General features: G+C 37.0%; 1 protein-coding gene across 1 annotated transcript in view; it reads left to right on the top strand.

The window, feature by feature from the left end:
• Positions 1–25,645, top strand: part of LOC105620538 — a 39,674-nt gene that overhangs the window by 136 nt on the left and 13,893 nt on the right. Inside the window, exons 2-17 of the mRNA XM_012202029.1 lie at positions 640–766; positions 891–1,020; positions 1,114–1,278; positions 1,397–1,598; positions 1,680–1,804; positions 13,210–13,491; positions 14,820–15,086; positions 16,496–16,821; positions 16,975–17,512; positions 17,758–18,158; positions 18,281–18,410; positions 18,560–19,021; positions 19,099–19,269; positions 20,013–20,147; positions 20,987–21,092; positions 25,398–25,579. Of these exons, the coding sequence (XP_012057419.1) occupies positions 640–766; positions 891–1,020; positions 1,114–1,278; positions 1,397–1,598; positions 1,680–1,804; positions 13,210–13,491; positions 14,820–15,086; positions 16,496–16,821; positions 16,975–17,512; positions 17,758–18,158; positions 18,281–18,410; positions 18,560–19,021; positions 19,099–19,269; positions 20,013–20,147; positions 20,987–21,092; positions 25,398–25,579 (3,749 nt within the window). The remainder of the gene's footprint in view (positions 1–639; positions 767–890; positions 1,021–1,113; positions 1,279–1,396; positions 1,599–1,679; positions 1,805–13,209; positions 13,492–14,819; positions 15,087–16,495; positions 16,822–16,974; positions 17,513–17,757; positions 18,159–18,280; positions 18,411–18,559; positions 19,022–19,098; positions 19,270–20,012; positions 20,148–20,986; positions 21,093–25,397; positions 25,580–25,645) is intronic.

Genomic DNA, 25,645 nt, shown 5'->3' with positions numbered 1-25,645 from the left:
TTTCTTTTTCTGGAATTAGCACATTCGTGCAAAGACTCGCGCCGTGTTGCTATTTTAGCGCTCGCTGCGAAGAATCAGCGTTCGCTGAGAACGGAAACTCGTTTCGAGTTGAATTCTGTCCAAACGAATTATCTTGGAGTCTAATATTTCTCCTTCTCTAAATAATGTATATTCCTAAAAAGGAGCTGCGAAGGTGTTACGCAATAAATTATTTCATATACAAAAAAATGTGTTTACGTGTACTTTTTTAGTTATAATATACTAATAATATGATTAATCAAGTTGTCATATAAAAAGTCGTTCTTTTTCGAAGAATGTCCCGGGTTACAGAGTGAAAACAAATATAGGGTGCTTTCCATTTAGTGATATAAATCAACATAAATATCTATCTTTAACATTCTATCTTTCTTGGCATTCGGTGAGTAACAAAGATGGAACGACATTTGTGTCGACTTGTCATCAAATGGAAAGTACTCATAGTTCACTTCACTTCAACTTATCGTATCAGTTCAAAACATTCTTTAGAAAAGACTAGATCTACAATTGTATTATTGTATAAAAAGGATTACAATTTTTATAATTTTGTTCTCCAAATCGGAAAGAGATAATCTTGTTATGTTTAACATATTTTGAATGCAGATTACCACAAGGCAAAAAGGATGAGTACCTCACTAACGTCACTTCAACCAAATAGTCAAAGCTTAGAAAGGCAGAAACATGTTAGAATCACGACGGAAAGACTGTACAACAGTCTTACCAAGAAAAGGTTTGCTTCTATTAATATTTATAGTCACTAGTATTAGTCATACAATAGATCTCTCATTAATCATGCTTTTTTTATTTGACTTATTGTTAGCTAACATATCTATTCAACTTGTATGCATTTCTAGGAAAGATCCAAAGCAAACAAATGTTCAAAGAATGTGGATAAACTATGAAGACTGCAAAGATGACTTTTGGGCAGCTATAAGATCTAATTATGATTATATTATGGATACTAATTTAATCGATACTTGCAAGGTATATTTGAAATGTTTTTTTAAGTCTTTTTCATGCACAGAGAGATATAGCGTGAGATATAAATATGTTGAACAATTTCATTTTAAATTTAAGGAAGCAAATGGTGAATTGACATGGGATGAAACAGACGTGTCGACGCAATCGTGGAACTTGAAGGAAGTCAGCAATCAATTTTCAGAGCTTTACTCGTGGTTAAGAATTCTTCAAGAATTGGTCTATTCTAAAGAAGAAAATCTTTTAGACAAGAGCCTGCGTGCAGTACGTATCAGTGAATCTGATATATTTGAAATATGATAAAATGTGATAAAAATAAATCTCTAAATATAAAATTATTAATTATACATCTTGAAATAATGTTAAAAATTGAATTAATCAGGCTCATATGGAGGAGCTACGACGCAAGGCGTATAGACGTAAATTATTCAATGAGCAAGCGGAAAAATTAATTTCTCGCGCCCCTGCTTTAAAAGATGAAGTGGCGTGGCGTGTAGATCACTTGAATGCAAAATGGGAACTAGTTGAGCAAATTATGGCGCCCATAGACCAACCAGTATCTAGTCAACAAGATATATCAGCAGGTAATGGGTTGTTGCCTCTTGAAAAATTGTATGTCTTTTGGTTTATTAAATCATGTTTATTAAATCGATCTGTTCCAACAGATTTTGAACGCGAAGTGAAATGTCTAAGAAAATGGTTACGAGAAATGGAGTCACGTCTTCAACCTTTGAGCTTCCACATCAACTGGACTTTGCCAGAACTGGAGGACAAAGCGGTAGAGCACATGGTAAGTGACGTATTGTTTTCTATTGTTAGATTTAACAATGTAACAATAAAGTTATTAGTATTTTCCTATCTTTCTCATTCGTCGGCAAATTTCGCCATGTGGTATACTTTACAGACATACCAGATGTCCCTTTGGGACATCTCCCCTTTATTTACTTTATTACATTTTACTGTGAGAAAGTATCATCCACTTGTAGAAAAAAACGCATGTATAAAAAAATTTAACATATGCTCCAATATATATTTGGTTTTTCCTTTAGAATTAAATAATAAACAAAGAAGAATCCCAATTGATATTCGTTCCGAAATTTCTTTAAACAGTATTCGTAGATCCAAGGTACTTTAAATTAATACATCTTTGCTTAAAATTAATATAATTGAATGATTTTTTATTTTGTTACGTAATCTTATTTCTCGGATATGATTCAAAATAAACAAATCGGAACGATCGGAAAAAAATCTCCTAGTTCATTGGACCCATAAATATGTATTAGGAAAGATTTCTTGTAAATTTCTGCAAAAGAAGGTGAATATCTTTAAAGTTAGAGCTCAGATAATTTTATGCATGCGCTTGTTCTTCCTGTTTTTTTATAAGTAAATTGGATAGCGTAAAATGCACAAAGCGGAACGGAGTATAAATCTGCGGATAAATTAGCTCCAGCCGAAGCAACCCATTTATTAACCGATTTAATTGTTAATGACGAAACGGGAACGCTAGGAAGCGGCACGATTCGGCGGAATACGTGCTAAGAATAATGCCGCATTAGTCTAGCACGTGCGGACCGGATTGAATTTTCGTTGGCCGCTAAGACCGAGCGACGCAACAGCTAAGAGGAACGGATGTGATGGTATCCAGGGTGATAGGGTGGGGAGCAAACAGTCGGCGTGTATACCCCACGTTGTTGTTTTGTTCCGGGCTCCGATCTTTCCCGAAGGCTTGCGTTCGGACAGAAACGACGCGCTTCGTTACTTTGGAGAGACTAGCAGCTGCCTGCCGGCTGCACGAGTCGACAGAGTTCGCCGTTCCACGGTCGCTGCCGGTGGACGGGCACGTTACAACGAACACGTTGATCCAAGGTTCCCTTCCTCCTTGTCCTCTCTTCTTTCTTCCTTCCCCTCCACATTCATCGTCCTCTTCTTTTCGCCTTTCTCTCTTTCTCCCTCTTTCTCATCATCTCTTTCCGTTTGTCTAGTTCTCATCCCTCTTTTTTTCTGGAGCATCGCGCTATATTTAAACGCAAATGGTGCGCGTCTCTTGTATTTGATTTGTGTGATCGCGGCACATCACGTAGTAGCTTTGTGCAACGCGTGGGTCAGCTTTTGTGTGCCACCGGCATCTTGTACCGGCATCAGTATTCCCTCCGTTTTCCCTCCGTTGCTCCGTAAAGCAGCGGGGGTTCTTTCTGGAAGAATCCATGGTCACTCACGTAATCTCCAGCATCGTGATATCGTGGGTCAGCCAGACGAGTCTCTTCTTCTACGGGTCTAACCGGCCGCCGTACGGGCTCTCTTCCCCTTCTTCCTTCACCTCCTCCTACTCGTTTTTCCATCCGTCCGTCCATCCTATCTAACCGAGACCCGAGACCCGAGACATACCACGGCAACACTCGCAGCTCAAACTTCTTCGCGCGGTCCATTCGACGTGGTTTCTCCGTCGTCGTCGACTGCCGCGAACAAACCCTGGCGCGGCGCGGCGGTGATAAAGGAGTCATTCATGCAACGTAACGAGCACGAGTGCGACGAAACCGCCGCGAGGAAGCGGGGAACTGGAGGTCTGAGGCGTTTGAAAAAAAACCACGGCGTATCCCAAGTCGTCTCGTCGTCTCGTCGTCTCATCGTCAGTCTGTACCGGGTGTGAAGAAAAAAAGAAAAAGATGCGCTTCGTTACCGAAGCTTGTGAGTGCTTATAGTGCTGCAGCATGGATGCTCGGTCTCGATGCTTCTCGATTCTTCGTAGTTTCCTCTTCTTGTGGATACGCGTGTTCTCGCACACATCCTCGCTTTCGCGCTGACGTAGATACAATGGTGCGCCGCTCTTCCTACTCGGCATAGTGGATATGCATTTTGGTAAGCCACCTGATGGAAAATTTATCGTTTTCTTTATCTAATTGTGTGTGAGGGAGCTCGTTCAAGGATCGATCGAACAGATTGCCTCACCGCGGTTGATTAAACAACAGTATTGTTTCGAAGCACGTGGTCGTAAAAAGTGTACGGTAAAGATAATGGAATTTAGAACGTGAAAGTCGGTGTTCCAAGTGTTCCGAACCGTAGAGAGAGAAAGAGAGAGAGAGAGACTCTTTATTTTTCTGGTAAACTCGTTGCATCTATCTCAATATTTTATACCGCGTTGTTATTAGCTGAAACTTAATTCTCTGCTCTGCTTCTCTCTTCAGAGTTTTTCAATTCGAGATAACACCTTGAGCTAATTCCGTCCACATCCGCAGTTCTCTCGCAGTACAGCACGACTGAGATTCATTGTGATATTTGTCCCGTTATTGTTACATCGAAAAACACAATGAAACAATGAAGCAATTACAGCAAAGACTATCCGGCTTAATCTGAGTAATGCATCTACGATCGTACTTACCTTTCGAACGAGAAACCGTCATTACATATCGGATTTTCCTTTCCATAGTAAAAGACGAAGAAAGGAAAATCGTCGTGTAAAAAGTCGCATTACTCACCCTTGATAGTTTATTTACGATTTATTATGTCAATTCAATATAAAGCAAAGCACATAAGTAATAATACAATAATAATAGCTGTTATCGTCAAGATTATAATCATGAAAACCGGGAAGCCCGTTGCATGTTTTTCGATCAATCATATACTTATCATATATTAATTATATACTTCGAACACACGTCGATCCCTGGTTCGCGCTCCGATTTATTACACCTGAGCTCCGGTTCACATATTATCTTCCGCCGCGTTTGGTCATCGACACTCCGTATCGCGGTGCGTGGATGCTCCGTTGAACGACATTCGTGAATGTCGAAGTCGGTCGTTCGAGGTCAAGCGAGTTCACGTGGAATTGTATCCGTATAAAGAGAAAGTAGATCTTTCTGGAATTTTATGGAGTCAGTTGTTATAGAGTATCCGGTAATCGCGCTAATTACCGGATCGCTAGTCATTGTATTAAATTTAAATTTAATTATTCATTATAGCGGAAAGGGAAGGTATTGTATCCTCCCATCCTTTCGACTTTCTATCGATACCCACAATACACTTACGTCACACTATCGTCAAGCAACTCATTTACCAGTTATTTACCAGTTACATATATCGCTTAAAAGAGAAAGTCGAAGGAACATCAGTCGGCCTGACATTAACATCTATCTGGCTGTATTAATTAATTTGGAACGAATTTCGTTTCGCTAACGTAACATGTGGACATATGTCTGAACTCGAAGAAAATCTGTGAAACAGTAGCCGTTTGGCTTTTCAACTAGTTGAGAGTATTTTTAGAAGCGCACGATTCGAGCGATTATCGCACACACTCCAGCCTCGTGCGATATTAGGGTGATTGCTCTTCTTCCGAAAGAAAAACTAACTCCCACGTTAGATAAACGTAAGATAGATTTGCGCGAGCGGCTGTAACAGATTTTATATTTTAAATAGATCGAGGAGACAAGTTCAAGTCGGGTGAGAATTATTCTCGTTTTTTATCTCACGTAATCATATCGTATCACGTTAATTTACAAATCAGATTCTCGATTGACACAACATCCGCATGCAAAACACAATATGCATAAATAAAACCGGAAGTATCTTTCGCTGCCTGATGTTACAATTTTTAATTTGACTTTAACAAATCGAATTTCTCGCGCATCAAACATCGTGAATTGTAAATATTGACGCGATATTTAAATCTCACGAATTTTAAATTTATCGGGAATGATCATCTCGAATAATATTTTTACGATACATGATTATTTTTGGCAACACTCTTGACGATGTCTTATATTGTTCATTTCATACGAATTTGTGAATTTTAATATCTTATTAATAATGGGTGATAAAAATTGCATTCGTGTGGTAAGATTACAAAGTATTTGTAGATAAAAAAAATAATAAATACCAACTAATTCAAGGTTCAAACGGGTACGTGTTCGCGATAACGACATGCCTTATCAACGATGTATAACTTAGTCTCTTCATAAACGAGTAACTTTTTCGTAGTATGCCGTTAGAATTGTTGTAAAATTTACAGAGATACTTGCGAAACCGCAAATCCGAGCATTGAAGAGTTATTCTACCGTGGAATACAAGTAAAATGTCCAATAAGAGTCTCGGCGCGGCGACGAGAAAATGAGGTGAGGACGGCTTGGGTAACTCGGTTAACAGCTGCGAGCGGAAGGTCCCGGATGTGATCTTATTCGCGAATACACGTGCAATTTGAATATATTGCATTACTGAGACTTCCAACCAACTTTGAATTTAAAATAAGACCAAACTACTAAGTATCACCAAAAGGTGAAACGTTCGAATGATTTCTGTATCTTCTTTTATACGGGAGGACTATAATCACTCCTCAAGTATGCATCGCTCACGCGATGCATGATCGCGAGGATACGCGATGGAAACTCGCGGTGCTGTCGTGCTTGCGTCACCATCACGAGCGGTGTACTATAAGTGAAAGGGAATAGAAAATTTTTGCCAGCTAACATTTTTTTATGGCGCTCTACGAATGCAAGATTTACGATTACGCGGTGCATAACGCGTTGCGACGCGAAATCAGTATGTGCGTACAGCAATCCGTTTGATTGTTGTCCCCGAACGAGATTGCTTTATCGTGACATTGCTTACGGTGCAAATTATTACAGCAATATTCTCTTTCCTTCCCGCATAATTTCCATTTCGTTCCACGTACGAGTGGAAGTGTCTTGTTGGAGAATTAATTATCAAGCTTTAACAGTTAAAAACTTGAAGAGAGAAAAATTTAGAAAGAATTTTAAATAAATTCTACTTGAAAGATTGATATGAATGATGCAGAGTTTGATATTCGAAAGTCACAGGAAGCCTTGTAACGCATTTCAGATATTAAAGCTCGATGTCTGCATAAAAAGGAAGCCTTACGGCGATGATTGTTCTCGTACTGAAGAGAATTGTAAATTTATATTACAATATGTATATTACAGGATGTTTCACAAAGTACTGGAAAGAATTCCAGAACACGAATTATGATGAATAGAAGCTATGGTCGCGAATTTTATAGCAGCATGAACAACTTGGGTTAAAATTAGATCGTTCAAATGGAAGCCCCGCCGGGGACGAAATTGAAAGAATTGTCTTTCAAACGCACACTATCATAGCGTATATAATCGAAAGGTTAATATTACCACGTTACCGGAAAGTTGATGCGTTTTTTTTCATTATAGCTTGTCATATTATAGAGTCATTTGCCTTTGCATGTTTGCGTGCGCTGACTCACTCGCCTGGCGTCATCCGTTAACTAGGAACATTGTGGATGTGACCACCATTTCTGAGTTGGATGGAACTTGTAGCGTATCCTTTAAGCTACAGAGACTCTTAGGCCGGTAGTCAGTTCTTATATTCAAGATAGATTAAATTCTGTCTGGAGATGTCACGGACTAATCAGAGGGACCACGTCTTAGCGTCTTGAAATAAGAACCGACTATGAATACCAGCCTTAGAATAGTTACAAGAAGTAATATTGTCTTATTGTTAGTTTTAAAAACACTTATAAATTATATTTTTAAATTATATTTTGTACATTAAAATTAAATCATAATATATCGTAGCAAATCGATTCGTTTCAAATATACCTACCGGAATAGTGTGATAATAGATGGAGTTTATTTTGTTTTAAAATAATTTTCTAAAAACGAAAGAGTATAAAGGAAAAATATAACGAAATAAATTGTACAAAATGTAAGGAAGAAATATGCGTGCGCAGGAAGAACGTGAATAAATAAAATTAAAAGAGAAAAAGATACAGCTACGGTAAGCTAAAGGAAAGAAGAAGCATTGAGAATATCAAAGAAAGAAGAAGTATAATAAAAATATGTAATAGAAGGAAATTACATAAAAGAGGACGAGAAACCGTAAGATTTTGCCAAGATAAAATAATACTAATGCACAAATGATACGAATGCGAATGATACGAATTCATGATAATTTTTCTACGTGTCTGTTGTAAAATGTGCCATGTGGGAGGCTTACCGCTAGATTACTCGTGAAACTATGACTGTAGTGGCTATACACAGTTATCCTCGGTCTATCTTGAATTCTTAGATAGCGTCGGCACGTCCTGCCGGTTACGGAAGTAAAAATCGCTTAGTGAACGCACTAAGTGCTGGTGGTCTTAGCCTTACAGTCGGTTACCACGTTTTGCCTGCGATTTAACCTTCTACACCTTTACTAGTACAATCTCAAATAATACACCGCGGCGTGCCGTGACATCCTTTTTCAGGAATAAACGCAAGACTACACGGAGGTGAAGAAATTAGTACCGGTGGAGTGTACACTTTCTCTTTCCCACACAAAGTAGAAACTTGATCCTGCCTCATGAATCGATGGAGATTGGAAGAATCCTTTTCTTTAACAGGACATTAACTGCTTTAATGATGTTGACTCGAGTTTGTTGGACGGAGATACACCGCACGGATAAGGCAACATTGAAAAATAATCGTTTTCTGGCGCAATGAAAATTTATGTGATATTAACAAAAAAGAAAATTTCATAAAAGTTGTACATAAAAAAATTTTACGTGGCAAAACATAACGACAGTAATGACAAATTAACTTTCTCCAGGCAGTGGCAGTAGACAGTCTTACTCATCGTACAGAGCGTGTCGATAAATCATGATTAGATTGTATGCCGAAAGAGATTTCTCGATAGAGCCTTTCAACTTGGATTGAAAGAAGCGGTAATAACAACGCTCTTCTGCGACTTCGTTGGAAGTACATGGGGCGTTCTCGACGAAAGAATTCGATCTTCTATATAACTAATATATGTAAACTGAAATGATAAATAAGAATTATGGTAGGTACGTATTACTTTTTAAAATAAAAATTTTCTTGAGCACATATAATTATTTTAATTATAATCACGCGCGGATTATTTTACTTCTAAAAAAACTTAAATAAAAACTGTTCTCAGAACAAAATAAATTACCAGGTTTCGTTACCACAGAATATATTGAAATTTATTACAAAAAGTTTTATCTATAAATCTTTACAAAAATCACACGTTTTTGTATAATTTTTGCAATTTGCATTTTACGAACGAATAACGCGCGTATAAAAAAAATTGTGATCTCCATTTATCTGGAACACCTTGTAGAGAGTGTACTGTGGGATGATCTATTCTTCGAAACAATTTAAGCGATCCAGCAGCCAGCCGTTGGTCTTCGAATTGCTCGAAGGTACAGCCGCGCCCAAAGAGTTATCGGCTCGTTCGTCTCAGATTAATCTCCATTCTGTGGTATCGTCCCGATTTTTCGCTAGTCACGGTATATACCTCGTGATCTCTACAGTATTTTCCATCGATCGAAACCTATGCGGTTAGAATGCGAACGGTGGTGTACGAACAGTCATGCTCTAAAAACTAAAACGTGTACTTATGCAATGTAAAAGTTCTAACGTTATAAGCCAGGCAATATTTTGACAAGCGCATATCGCGCTGATATCGCGTTATATCGCGTGTATTAGATAATAGAACATATTTGCTGTGCTACTATTAATTTAATTCATCGAAGACTCGAGGTATTCGAGATACCAGTTTCAATTAAAATGTCTACATTATGTGACTTGCCTTACTGCCTTGATCTTATTCTCCGTTTTATCACGTAGAAAACTAATTTGTCAGGTTTCCGCTTCGGCCTTACATTTTCCATTTCATCATGTAGAAATTCAATTAGGTTTCCTGCGATAATGATTGTTAATTTCGTAATGTGAGATAATATCGAGTTTGTTGAATTACTTAATACACAGATTCGCTCTAAACTTATCTACTTTTACTATCGCCGGCGCGAGTTCTCGCGTGATTCGACATGCCGTTTCACTCGTCATCGTCGACCAACAAGGACATTATCACTATCGTGCGACAGGCTTATGGATGTGTCTAGTATCGCGTGTCTTTGAAAGCCCGCATCTTGCATGACATTATCGTCATGCGTTACATTCGCCCGCGCAACCTGTTTCCTGTTGCATCGCGTAATATTTTCTACGGTGTCATTGTCACGAAGATACCGCAACAGAAAATATTTAATCGTAAGTGAAACTCGAGAGGAAAAGTGATCGGGTCGACCTTCCCATTGAATTTGTAACGCGATGAATTTTCTAAGCCGCAATATGCCAAGGTTATTGCTCCAGCGTCAACGTCGCGGCCTTCAACTTGAGATGAGCTGACGACAGTCTGACAAGTAGGATGGAAACCAGTCGAAGAGCTGGAAAAACCGGCCGCTTTTAATTTTCATCGTGGGAAAAAAAAAACTTCTTCAAGCATATTTCAACCATAAATGTATAAGCGTGAGAAAATAATTTTCTCTTTATACGTATAACTCTGTTTATATAATTCAATATGATACAACTCTGCTTTGCAATTTTTCACAGGTATTCCAACCTGCAAATTTTAATTCCGCGATCTCAATCGCAACGCGCGAGATTTTTTCCGTTTTTTTTTGAAAGCTTATATCCCCGAATGGTATAAATCTTTGCTATGAAAAAATTGATGGGCACGGTTAGAATTCTATGAATACATCTATCCGTTATTTATGCAAATAGAATAGATAAGCAGAATATTCTATGACTAGTAGCACGTCGCATGTTTCATTCCATGGCGTGAAACTATCGTGGTATCGTTGAATGTCAATAACTACCAGCAATCGGCATTCGTGGACCGCCACCGATGCAGCATCTCTCCATCTCGCTTACATGGTAGCTTGACATCATGCAGTGTTTAACTATGGATTCAACTATAAATTACACCCTACCTTGGATAAGGCTGGTCGTATTTCTCTTCTCAACGTATAAACGCACGCATGCATAGCGCAACTCGCTCTTTACGATTCTTTAATATCTGTCGCTAAACTTTCCCATGAAAGCTAAAGCGCACCCGCTGTTAAGATCTCCGCGAAACGCGCGCGATAGATTTTATTCCTTTACGATCTCCTTAGCACACGTTTTGTCACGAGTCACACCATACTTGTTCCTTATCACATTCCACGCATGCAGTCGTATATACATTCCGCGTACTCGAGGCGGAATGTCGACGGAAAGTTGTTACCGATCTCTGTCAAGATATCGTTCATATTTCTCTTTATTTTCGTTTTTCTGTGAGATGAAACGTTTACAATATTGATAAGTGGCAATATCTCTCTTTCTACAATGAAAACAGTTCTTCTAGTGAATCAATTATTATATACATATATGTACATTACTTGAAAAGCATGAAATGTCACGGATGTCTTAATACATAAAATTTTGCCGTACTCGAGATGTGAGTCTAAATTCAAAATGTAGTACAGTGTAGTACAGCCCCTTGAACATAAATTATTAAATGTTTTACAATATCATAATAAAATCATAAATATAATAATTAATAATAAATAAATAATTAAATTTTTATGCGAAACATCAAACGTTTTATATGAAAAATTAAATGCATAATTCTTGAATCAACATTGAATCAATCAATTGATATAAAAGTTCATAGCGGATTCGATTACTTGCGCTAGTACAAAAATTACTTCAAAGTTATTTGGTGACAGAAACCTAATAAATATTCAATGTGTTTCACATCATAAGCAATTAAAATTACATAAATAACTGAAAAGTTCTTGATAACAGGCTCGATTGAAATTAATCTATAATGCGTATAAGAAGTCTGTACGAGAAGTCTGTACCAGTGCAAATGATATTTTATTTTAAACAAGTACATAAACATTTCGATCCTTTGTTTTGGATCATTAATATGAAAGTCGCATATTTTAAACTAAAATTAAAGAATATATAAATTGCGACGTATGTTATTCGCATAAGAGCATCGTTAATAAGTGTATCGACGAGTGCAATCGCAGTGATTCTTTCAGAAACATCAAATTGACTGATTTGCTAAATAACAATAAATTCGCAGAAACATTATCTCAAAATATAATATTTTAGAGTAACAAAGTTTTATATATAAAAAAAATCGCTTTATTTACACGTGAGCACTGTGTTGAGTTACTGAATTAAAGCATTAAATTCTTGCGCATATTTTCTTGCTCTGAATATTTAACTTATGTAGTGCAAATCAAAACAGGTGGAAATTAGTATCTATAAAATTTCTAAATTATCTAAGTTACATTACACAAGATAGCTGTAAGATTAGGAATGATTAGTTCATATTACACTAGTACACTTTCGTGTCATAGAACAATCATGATGTCTTGTAAGATATTAGAAATAAAAGTTGGCGGTGTCTCGCAATTTACAATTCGAATGTATTCCATTGTTCTCACGGAGACTGGGATATTCTAATAAGCAAAATAGCAAGATTTCTGCGAATAGAGTTGTCCAAGCTGAGCAGCTTGATTTATGCGTGCACGCACTTCGCATCCTGTCGGAGAGCGCATATCCGCGCTTTCATAACGAGGCTGGTTCCTCACCAGTGATCGTTGCGTTGCTCCTTTTGTTCGAATGAGAAATTGACAACGAGATGAGGCGACGTAAAAGGAAGAAGGAGAAAAAAAGTGTCGGTCGTACAGCGGGTAATCGTACGAAGAGTGTGCACTGCGTGAAAGCAAACTGCGATACGGACCTGCTCTCGGAACGACACGTCGTACTGCGAGATAAGTAGAACAATCACACATAATCATATGCAATCTATCAGAGAAAGTGGGCTAATATGGACCACGGTTAGTGGATGAAGATGGAGGATATTCCAACGCTTTTGTCTCCTGAGGAGATTTCGAAGCGCGATCTGGAAGAGTACAAACGCGCACGCTAGGATACCAAGTGTTAACATGAAGTGGAGAGAGAAAGAAACATGAACCTGGACTTATCGGCCGGCTCGACAGCTTGACTCACTTCGCGGAAGTAATAAAGAATTTTAAATGTTTCTTTTGTACGTGCGCATTTAACCTTTACGTTCTGGTTGGCGTGCGCGCGATGTCGGTTCATGTTTTTGCACATTACATGTTCCTAAGCCGCGCTTACTTTCCGCTGGCCCTCGCCGCATTATTAATCATCAACGATGTCGTTAGATATAACTACTCATTTCGCGCATCTAGATAGCTTTATGTTTTCTAATATAGCTGCTGTGAATGTATAATTTAGACGAGATATTATGATTTATTAAAATCTGTAGGCATCGATTTCTCTCTGTTAATTTTTCTTTTTCTTTTTGGTTTAAAGATTATAATGGGTGTACGATAAATTATTAAATTTCTGTACGCAGGTACTTCAACGAGACATAGAGGCGCACGGGCGTATCGTCAGTTCGATTGTTAAATTGGGAGACAAAGTTTTCACGCAGCAGCAGCAGCAGCAGCAGCAGCAACAACAAGAACAAGAACAAGAACAAGAACAAGAACAGGAACAGCAGCAAGAGAAGAAGCAACAATCCTCGCAGCCTTTGCGTATAGTAAGATCATTGGAGCGACGTTGGCATCTTCTGTTTTTACGTGCCTTGGAGTGGCAGTGTCACATTGAGACCCTCGTATCTCATATAAGAAATAAGGTAACGGTTCTATTATTCGTCTCTTACCTTTCACGGAGGAATATCTCTATATCTTACTCGAGATGTAAAGAGTCGACGCGATTAAACGGCACACTTTACATGTGTGAACGAAGGTATTAAATTTTCTCAGAGATAATTGACTTTTTATACTTTGTGGTTTTTTTTTAATTGAGAGTTGCAAAGTGCAATATTATAAACGAAAAGCGCGTAAAGGTGATTAAAATGTGTGTAAACAGAATATATATATAAAATATAGAAACGCTGTGCTCATTCCGCCACTTTGTATTAAACTCCGCAGGTATTTCATTCCGCTGTGCTGATCGTAGTAATTAAACTGAAACTTGTGGGAAAACGCGTCGGGCAATATCGATCGATGAACGAATGAGCGGTGTCAGGAAATAAAGGGTGGAGCCGAGTAATAATCTGTTAGTGGTTGCAATTGACGGAGATGCTTCACAATTGACGACCATTAAGAATAGTATATTGAGTGGCCATTTTGTTTTATTTGTGCTCGCAGAGAAAGAAAACTCTAAGCAAAACGATATTTTAAATCTCTTACCACAGACGTAGGCACTCCTCTCCTCTTTAACGAATAAGATAACTTTCTTTCCATTAAATTTAATGATTTACGTATCAACAAACCAAGTATAGAAAAACTATTGGTAAAATGAAAATATCAATTTAAGATCAAATTAGTTTGATAAACGAATTTATAAGAGTTTATTAAATTTACATGAGATAAATAGAAAACTTATATATTAATGTAAGAAAAGATATTTATATGTCGTAAAATAAATTCTTTTTACATATAATATTGAGCGAGCAACATTTAGAATCAACTATTAGAATATTAATAGATAAAATATTAATTGGCGGATGTTATATACATTTTCTTGTATTCCGTAAACTTGCCTGCCATTGCAACCCTATCCTTATCCCTACCCTTATCCCTTGCCCTTTACCTGTTTAAAATGTTGTCGAGCGGTTTTCTTTTATACCCGCCTCAGGTATCCCGTCGAAGGAGGCTTGAGATCCGGTCTTTGGACAGAGTAACTCAGTAATGCGTCAAACGTTCCATGGCCCTAACCATAACTCTTTCTTTCTCTCTCTCATCAATTCCAACTGCATCATATGACACAGTCAGTGCTGATAATAAGCGATAACTTATTAAAACAAGATAAGTGTCGGTCTTCGTTCGCAGAAGCGTACATTCAACATTTCGGAACATAACAAGGTGCAGAGATATCGCGAACAATAACACAAAGTTTCGACGGAGTTACGTCGCTACCGTGATTATCGAGTAAAAAAGATTCGATTTCATATTTCAGAACGCCGTGCCTTACGGCTGCAGTAGCGACAGCGACGAGGAACCAGTGACGAAACAGCCCCGACTTAGCCGTGGACGATCGCGTGGCTCTGAAGCGGAATCGTCAGGACAGTCCGCTTGGTCGTCGCGTACCGAACGCGCCAAGCGCGCTGCTGGACGCCCAAGATCCGAGTACTGCGATCATCCAGTCTCAAATGAGAGGATCGACCAGTCCGACAGCGACGCCTTTTCCGAGAATCAATCCATCAGCGAAGGATCGTATTTCGAGGTACGTGAATTCGTCGAATACAGAGCGACGAGCCTGCGAATTCGATTACGTGATTCCGATTGAGACCCACTATTTGCGAATTGAAACGATCCCCGTTATCGTGACTCCGTCGCACAGCGAGCAGCGAAGAAGTTGTATCGTTATGGAAATATTAAGAATCATGCCGAGGAATGAATCACGCGACTGACAGAAGTTATATTTGTCTCCCACAGTAGAACGTAGAGTAATCTGCGGAAGATAAGAGCGACTCAATCACGCAACGATAGCAGCGTAAAAAAAAAGTTCAGATATAAATTTATATCTATAATCTATAATTTATAACGTACGAATGAGTCTTCTTTGCAATATTGTTTATAAAATATCACATACAAAATGTACACTCTTTTATGTTTTTATCTTGCATCTTCAGCAATTTTTCAAATAATTGCAAAAAAAACAGGAAGTGGTTTACGTAGTTGTTCCAAGAATCGACAACCGACGAGCTATTGTTCTTCATTCTGCTGTCGCGAAACATGACTATTACAAGTCATTGACCCGATTTTCAAGCGCTGCGCGAGATTCATGCGTAGAAATATTAACTCTACTCTCTGAAGCGAGTACCGTAGGCATTTTTTCGATGCGAACGATAATGGGCGGATCTTACTGTAATTAATTATTGTCGTTGTATTATATATATTACTACGACAGATGGGAATTTTCATTAACGCTTAATGGACTTCGATAAGCAGACGTCCGAGCAAAGTACGTCTCGCAAATTGTTCTTCCTTTATGGAATCTCGCAATTGCAGGAGTTAAACTACATCTTTAGCTTTAATAAGAGATAAGAGAGCGTTGTTACTACCACTTTACGCTGCGTAGATTAGAGACGAGCCGCGTATCCGAATGTGTTAAGTGGACTAAGCCTGGAAGGCCGCGAAGAAGAACGGCTTCTGTAAAACGAATCGGGTACGCACGTACAGTGAGAAGTCTGTACACGCCAGACGCCAGGCGATGATCCTGATAAAAAGTAGCGGTCGAATTTGTAACAAAAACCGTAACATTCGTGTCGGGCAGAGATCTTGCGAACGATCTTTCAAAGTAACTAGTGAAATCATAGATATCCATGCAAGTTATTTTCTCACTTTAATAATATATATCGAGATATTCGATCATGCAGCGTGTTTAGAAGCTTGGAGAACTTGAGCAATACAGAGAAAATTCTCCTTGCCGATCATTTCAGCGTTCATTTCGTTTCCGAATAAAACGATATGGAATTAAAAAAACAAAATCTTAATTAATCTTCTAGAAACCTTGTCCGATAAATAATTAATCGTCTATCGTATCTTCTCAAGCAAGAATTTATTGATAATGCACTGCGTGCACGATATTCGCTATCAATAATTAGTATATGCGCTTTCTACGGTATGCAGGATGAATTGTGTCAACTGTATGTGATGGACGCAAGGTCCGACGAACCGGAAAAACGAGAGGTCATTTCCATTACGTCTACCGCGGGCGACCGAGGGGAAGAGGGTGACGTCAAGGAAAGCGGAGCGAGTGATAACGAGCAACACAACATGCCGCCCACACCGGATACCGTGCCGATAACAACGACAGCGGCGATGCAGGAAACGTGCGACGAAATCGACGCGGCAAACACCGTGCAAATCGAAAGTACAGAAAAAACGAATAACGGTCTACGGACGAACGAACTTGTGAAACGTGGAGCAACGGACGAGGTTGCTTCATTCAACACGTAAGTCGCATTTCCTTTCTTTCCTACTATCTCATCTTACTATTTCATAACGGTAAAATGATCGTTCGAGAGTTGATCATCCATTATCCGGTTATTTTTTCCGGCTGTCGCCGAAATGACAACCGATACCAGATGGATTTTTTTTATGTTTAGGTCTGACAGAAAATCAAAGAACTGTGCTACCTTCTACTTCAAGCACTTGGACACCGATTCTGAGGCAGATTGTGGTCAACTAGTCCAGGAATCATCCAACACGGTGGACGATTCCTCCGAGGAGGAGTGGACTTACACTCCTGCCGGTCGAAACGGCTCGCTTGTTGTTTCGGAGCAACGAAGAACGAATGTTGTGGTTCGTCTGGATTTTGGCGAGAGTCCGAAAGTCGATCTCTCAGAAGAAATGCATTTTGCGCAGAAAAAAAGTGTAGGTAACGAAAAAGAAACGGAAGATGACGCCCGCAAAGTTCAGCAAAAAGATAGCGATGATGAAAAGAAGACTGATAAATCGAGTATTGAAAGATTGATCAAAGAAGTTGAAAACTTGATTGGTGAAGAAAGACACACGGCCTCGCGCACTTTTTCGCAGCTAGAGTTCGAGGAGAAAAACATAACGAACAATCATCGAGCTAAGTACGCGCGCGTGAAGGAATGGTTGAAGTTGAACGCGTCGAGAAGTTACGAAGGCAAATCACAGGTAAATTAGATCAATAGATTTCTAGAAAACCAGTAAACAAACAAAGTAAATCGAATATCCTTCTTGGATCAAATCAAGTAATGATTAATATTGAAGTATTAGTATTAAAATTGACGTAAATATCTCTTGCGTATAAATTGCTCTATAAAATTACACACTACTTTTTTGTGTAAAGATTATTGCGGATATTGCAAGAAGATGTAGAAAACATAACATAATGACGTATAATAACACATACATTACAGCCGTTAGATAGCTGCGACGCCAGCGGTGAATACACAACGGAGGAATCTGATGTAGAAAGACAATCGATATCATCGGATGATTTGCAGAGTAGCGTCGCGACCTATCGCCGATTTGAAGGTGCTCTCGCTACATCGCAATCCCCTTCGCAAGAGATACTCGATTACGTTCAGAAAACGCCTGTCAACGAGATATCTCCTGATGAGAATACGCCGAAGGTCATAATGCGATCGAGACAAAAAGCGAAAGGATCAAGACCATGGAGTGTTTCTTGTATCTCTCAAATTGGAGATAATCATACCTTAGCTCAGAAAGACAATCCTATTTTACCGTTCTTATCTGAGACTGCTCTTCATCAGTTGGTTGCGACTCTACCTACTAAATCCGTATCCTTCGATGCTACGTAAGTATATTGTTTTAATAATTTTTTTGTATATTTTTTAAAATTAAGTTTCGCCCTGTGTTGGTTACTGTTCGGTGTAGTTAAATGAAATTTATTATCAAGTATTATCGTTTATATTGCAGAGGATCACGGAAATCATTTAATAATTCCGCGTCCACTTTATTAGAAGAGTCTTTTATGTGTTCGGACGATCGCGTAGCTAGAAATATATCGTTTCGCAGAAAGAAAAATAGATTACGTAAGAAGACTTTGGTAAGGAAAGTTTCAATATATAATAGGTTAACATGTCTGCTAAGTTAATTTATTTTTGTCAAATATATTTTTTACTTTATGCTTCGAGTTATTTTGTAGATTAAGTTTAAATCGAGGATAGTAAAAATTATTGATTCGAATTTATTTAGGGCCGTAAAAGTGAGTCTAGTTCGGAAAGTGCACATGCCAATCATCATTCGGCGGGAAGCGATGGTAGCTCGAATCAGCAACGTTCGTCTCGCAAAATGAACCTAAATCGCACAACGCATTCAGTTTCGAAAGAAAACTGCCATAGTCGTTCTACGACGCTCGTAAAATCCGGGTCTTTCTCAGGCTGTACCGTCCATCAACAATTACATGTAGAAAGGACGCTTGTCAATAATCCTACTCCGCTCAGGCTACTTTGTTGCAAGTCGGTTGCTTCCACGTTGGAAACGGAAGGCGAGGATCGTGATTGTGCTCAAGGACATTTTACTTACAATAATGATATATTGAGTACTGTGCTGAATAGCAAAGAACAAAGTAATCAACAGTTGAATATAGACAGTGACGTGGAAATGCACAGTCTCGGTAACAATTCATTATCCGAACAGGCCTGGGATAATTACCAGGTGATACACAATATTTACAATAAAAAAGTTAATAAGAAGTATTGTTTCTTTATATTGACAAATTTTTTTATCTACAGGAGAAATATATGAGTGAAGCTTACAGCGAGCCATTAGATGTAGAGACGGCTCGAGAATTGTTGGATTTTGGAGATGATTATCGAAACTTTCTCGATAGTCACTCAGAATGCGCATCCAGTATAAGCGCAATTCCTGCTCGTTTGCCATTGCCTAAAACTCGCACGTATCATGTAGGTCCCTTACTATTATATTGTCTCGATCAAGTATCCATATTCTTCTTATGAAAAAGCACTTTACAAAGAGAAAAGAGAGTACATATTTAGTATATGTAATTGAATTAATCATCTTACCCTAATAATTTTTATGTATCCATGATATTGAACATTGTGTCCATTTACAGTGATCAATATATATCCCCAATCATTATATCGATACAATACACTTTAATAAAACATTAAATTATAGCTATAATAAATAAACATTTTAAACAGTTATATAGGTGTTTTATTTTTCGTAATGATTATATGTAATATTATAAATTGCATGTAAATTTCGTAATATCTTGTTATAAGATAATCAAGAAGTAAGTTGCAACTGTCGAAACATAAACTGACTTTGCTATAGAACAAATTATGAACAATGTGATACAATTTATGAATTGTAGTTTTTCTCTGTTAAAGTTTATTGATGATTGCGTAATTACACATCATTGAAAAATCAAATCTTACAATAAAAAAATACAATAGCAATAATAAAACTCTATTATTTGTAAATAATAAAATATTTGATAAAATGGTACAGAAAAGAGAAATCGAAAAGTATTTTATAATATAAATGCTGTAATGCTATTCTATATGATTCTAACGCGTTCATGACGATGCGTCTATATATGTATTGTATCTATATAATGAACTCTAGAGAAGGCGCCGTATGTTATGTAATCAAACATTCATGCATTGTGATTATATTCTAGGAAATTGACGATAGTACGGAAGACAGTGATAATGACGAAGAAGATTTACGAAAAATTGTAGAAAATTCACAAGCGCAACTTATACTTGCTGAAAATACTTTCGTAAGATCCAATGGCGCAATTCCTTCAGAATTCGTACGTATTTTCTTACTAATGTTTGCAATACAGTGTCCTGTATCTATAACATTTTGTAGATGCTTTTGGAGTATGGTTTTTACTTTATCTCTTATACGCTTTATCCGTTATTTCGCTTTATCTCGTAAGTAGTGATTTTATAAAGTTTGCACGTCGTATTCGTATATATTGTATGAATGCATGAAATACAATTTATTTATTATTTTATTAAGTTTGCGTTAATTATAATGTTGTCTCCTCTCCTCTCTATTAATCTATTATATCAATAGCATTTACAATATATTGTTGGATAAAGCTATAAATTATATTTTATTTACATTTTAATATATAATTTCAATTATATTTTTAAAGACATAACAAATCTTGTGTTCCTATAACACAAATAAGATTTATGTGTACCATTTTATTAATTTATGTTATAAAGTTTTTGCAGCATTGTGTATCATCTTTTTATTTTTCTTCTTTTATTTAAAGAATGTGGATCGTAATAACTATATTTTTTAAACAGTTCTTTAAGCTTCAAGACTGTCATTTCAAATTATTAATGTGCATGATTCTTTATATTTCTTTAGTAATCTTTCTCTTATTATGAAAATTTTATAGCAATTATTATATCACGTATTACAAAATTGTATAGCAAATATTATATCACGTAGTATTCTCGAATAGATTATAATAATTGGTAATCATAGGAAATGTTTATCTACTTTTTGTATATATTATATTGAATAAGAGAATATAGTGTAATAAAATGATTAATTAGATGTATTATTTTATTATTCATCTGTGTCAATATAGACACATTAGTTAATAGAATTTATCCTTTCTATCTCTAATAGGCCGAAGTGGAGTCTGCATGTAAAGAAAACTTAGGATGTTTGCAGACCGTACTGGAATCACAAAACGGATACTTACGAAATGAAAAATATTCAAAACAAATTCGTGGTGAGTACAAGCATTCAATCAATTTCAAACTTTTCTTCGTAACCACTACCACTTTGTGTCTTACAGTAAGCTTGCTTTCCGGCTTATTTTTTATGATGCGCGGTGAAAACAATATTTTTCAGAAATAATATTTTCATATTATTGCATGTTAGTATACACGTAGTAGAAATTTGTTTGTAAAAAAGACACGAGATAAGCACACATTATTTAATCATATCTGCCATTATCTTATTATATATTATCAGTAGAATCGCATTTTGAACTGGTAAAGATAACAAAAATGTGAATGTTTATTTTCATCGCACAAACATTTTTATCACACGAACGTCTGTTTCTACTTAAGCGTGCTAAGATTCAATTCGTATCAAAATTAGCTGTAATGTCATTGCGAAATCATTGCTCTAGTTTAAACCGGTTTAACATTTATTTATCGTGACCTCCATCGAATAATAGCATTTGGGAAAATTTAAACCCAATTTTAATTCAACTAATATTATTTATTTAATCAATATATAGAAAATTATTTATTTATTTTGTATATATGTATCTTATTATTTATGTTAAATAAAATCTTTATGTTAATCTGCTTATTAACATGTATTACATTGCATCTAATATTTTCTCTTTATTTTAACCTTTTGCACTAATTTTTTTTTTTTTTTTTTTTTTACTCGATAATCCTCACAATTTAATACTAGCCAATTTATTACTAAAAGACAGTAATTAATTAACTTATTTGGAGTGAAAGTATTAAAAGTACTAAATAACAATGCTTTTAATATTTAAAAAAAGTAATTAATTAGACTGTTACTGTCTTTCAGTATTGATCAGTATTAGATTTCTGTAAGGGAAGTACAATATTTTTAGCTCGTTCTAAACTTTTGTACTTGATTTAAATATGTACGTGAATGTAGGAAGAAAGAAAAGTATTATCAACGATAAAATAGAAAGTAAGGAAGTATTCACGGAAACATACTTAATAAAAACTATGTGCTAATGTTTTTTCATATACAACAACATTAACTTACTCGTGAAAGTAAGAGATGCAAAACATACATTGTAATTAAAATAGTCGGCATAAATCAATAGTGTGCGCTTTCATAGTGTCTAAATCGACATTAGTCACGACACAATTTGTTTTCAACACAGTTCAAATAAGCGTATCCGAGCGTAAGAGAAAACAGAAAATGGAAACATCTATGCTCCTAACGACCGCATTGTAAATAGTTTCACAATATTGTTTATTCGAGGCAACGGTGTCAGCAGTAACATGACCAATGAGAGCTTTCGAGCTATTTTACGACTTACGTTAGTGTCGTTACATTAATGACAAATTTACTCGAATCGTAAATCTAACGAGATCGTTAGATCACCAATTGCGCGTGCACGTGGGTGCTGAGGTGTGTGTAGGTGGATACGCATGCTGCGTTTGTAACGCGTGTACCTCGAGTCGCACCTTATATGAAACTTAACAATACTCCGTCGCCCAGAGTCGTAGGAACCGGTGGTAGCGGTGCCGTGCTATCCGTGATCAACATCGGTGTGCGAATCGCAACTCGCTCACACGTTCGCTCGCGCAATCGTATCTTCGCTACGTCGGAGCATCACGTGGGCACAGTGCTCGCTCCCGTGAACGATCGCCGTGCTTCGCAGTGTTTCGATGTGCCCGAACGTCACCAGACGTTCGCTCGTCGCATCCGCTTCGTGCCGCGTTCATAGCTATCTCAGCTATCCGTCATCGCTATATTGATTAGAAGATACATCCGCATCTTCCATCTGTCATTTCGAATTTGTTGCCCCGATGCTTGCGCGAACGGAGAAGATCGCCCCGAATAATTCGTGTAGGTATTACCTTCGTCATCGTTTTGCTATCGTTGCGAAATTGGTGCAATTAACTTTATCAACGACCGTGAGAAACGTTCTTTTCTATGCAATTGGCAAGTTCGAAGTTCTCCGCAATTATACTTTTTGTGAAAAAGGAATTGAATACAATTGCCATATTCAAATTTCTTATCAATTTTTTTGGAACACGGCCGCTATGTGTTTGCGTGAAAATAAATAATTGCTTTGTTAATTGCTTTGAACAACTTTCGTACGAAAATTTACAAAATTATGAAATTATATAGCTGTCGTATATTGTTGAAAATTTGTGACATATTATACAATTGACGGTATTAAGAATCCAATCATTGAAAAAATTTCTGTTGGAAAATCAGAATTTTCTGGTTAAATTTATTAGAATTCTAGTTGAGATAACTGGAATTCTGGTTGATACAATATTTCTGGTAAAATCTACTACACTGAGAAAAATGGTCTGGTTGGATTAAATTCTAGAAATCAGAATTCTTAATTTTTACTGTATAATAATTATATTAATCAGAATTCTAGTTACCTCAACTAAAATTCTAACAGAGTTAAAGAAAATTCCGATTCGTCCATTTTCCATCAGAATTATTATTTAATCCAACCATTCTTCTCAGTGATATTTGCAAAATTACATACAGGTAGAAACGACTCATGTATCCAAAAATTACATAAACAGTACAGAGCCGACGGGATTATACGATGAGAACATCGATCAAAAGAGATCAAGTAAATGCTTACGCAAGCAGATATTTGAATAGATTTCTCGTAGGAAATTTGGATAATGTAAATACATTATCTTGGAATATTACGTCTTAATGTCATATCAGAAAATTTAAAACAGACGCCGCCGAACCTCAATTTTACAATTGTCTATTTCAAATTTATAAAACATCACATTGCGTAGAATCTAAAAAGGCGAATGGTTATAGCAACCCTTCATTCCGGATCCTCGCATAGTTGCGTGAGATAATATACGTCTACTGCAATAATGCTGTTCTCCACGCCGAATCCATCGATCATTCCGCGCGATATCGCCGTTTGAAACGATGCGACGCAATTGCACAAAGTGCCTTATGACGCGACGATTATTGTGACCGTGATCGTCGCTCCACTTCTTTAGAATGAAAAAATCGCGATTAGTTTCGCGAAAGTAAATTGCGCTGAGATATTCTTGCAACGTCAACAAACACATGAAACTTTACGGATAAAAATATTTATTCTGTATTGAGTCCTGCGCGAATCAATAGAAAACCTGAGCACGCGCTCGATACATCGCCCGGCGTGAACCATTTGTTCCGTGTCTCCTTTTGTGTACCAAGAGACTCCTAGAGACACATATGCGTGTTTCCGCGAAAAACATATCGTGCATTACGTCGTTTGGAAACATCACCGACTGCATTCAATAGCGAATTACGCTCTAGCGATCACACGCGGCGAAGCGAGGCGTACGATCGCACGAAGCGTGTGTTTCCACGATGCGCGTTTACATATGCATCACGTGTACCATGCGAGCTGCGTTCGTATCGCGTTCATATCGCATTCGTGCTTCGTTTTTTTTACACTCATACGTATGGTCCGACACTTCCTGTAGGTCAATGCAAAACGTGATACTTTCTGTACACATCGAATTTTTCTTATTGCATTCTATACACGCCTTTCTTCGAGGATCATCTTTTTACGAGGACGTTGTGATGCCGCGTTAATTCAATCTTCGTCTATTATCGTTTCTGACTGTGTGCGGTTTCGATTTGGAAAAAGTGGCCGTCGTAAAAGAAAGTGGCGAGACGGTAAAAGAGGTCACGGAAGCCGTACGGTACAGACATAAGTATCTTGACCTTTAAGATTTTTTGTTCATGATCATTTTACATAACCGGCTGATGAGGGCCACAAATCGTTACGAATACCGTTATTACAGATAACCGTACAATTCTTTAAAGGCCGGAAATAAAAAGACGTATAGGAGTATAATTGCTCGGTCATTTTTTTCTTTCTTTCACGAGGCTTGCTAGAGAAAGAAAGAAAGGAAATAGTTGAACGCACGAATGTCGAGTATCAAGATGACATATGTTAAATTATATAGTGCCATATGTAGCAATGTAGAGAAATCTACCGTGCGATTGTGTCAAGTTAGTTATAACATTATGTCATTTGATATATCCCATACAAGAATCCTATACAAAAAAAACTGTATATTGTACATATTTGTTATTATATTTTTAAGTCATTAAGTAAAGAAGACAGAATTAATTGAAATTTTATTAATTATTTAAATAATTTTAAGAACGCGCACATAATATTTTTAACACTCAAGATTTCTGTTGGTCTATTTCATTAAATAAACGTCTGTCTAACAGAAATTGATGAAATAATTTAAAGCATTACCATTTATCTTAAAATACTATGTTATTAATGTCGCTCTATGTTGTATAATTCATTTAGGCACGATCGAGAGATGGGAAACTTTATCATCGCGAGTCGAACAGGCGCAAATGGCCAGCACTCTTCATCGCAAATTAGCTGCCATGAAAACGGAATTCAAAACCATGTACGATCGATTTTTTGATTACGAAATCGGTCTGGAGCTGCCGAACGTGCTCGACGATCGTATTAACGAAATTAATGTAAGTTATTTTCAATATTATGTATATTTTATTTCATATATATATATATATATATATATATATATA

This window comes from Atta cephalotes, assembly GCF_000143395.1.
Source record: "Atta cephalotes unplaced genomic scaffold scaffold00027, whole genome shotgun sequence".
NCBI lineage: Eukaryota > Metazoa > Arthropoda > Insecta > Hymenoptera > Formicidae > Atta > Atta cephalotes.
The sequence above is the reverse complement of the archived record's forward strand: the minus strand, read 5'-3'. Positions and strand labels throughout refer to the sequence as shown.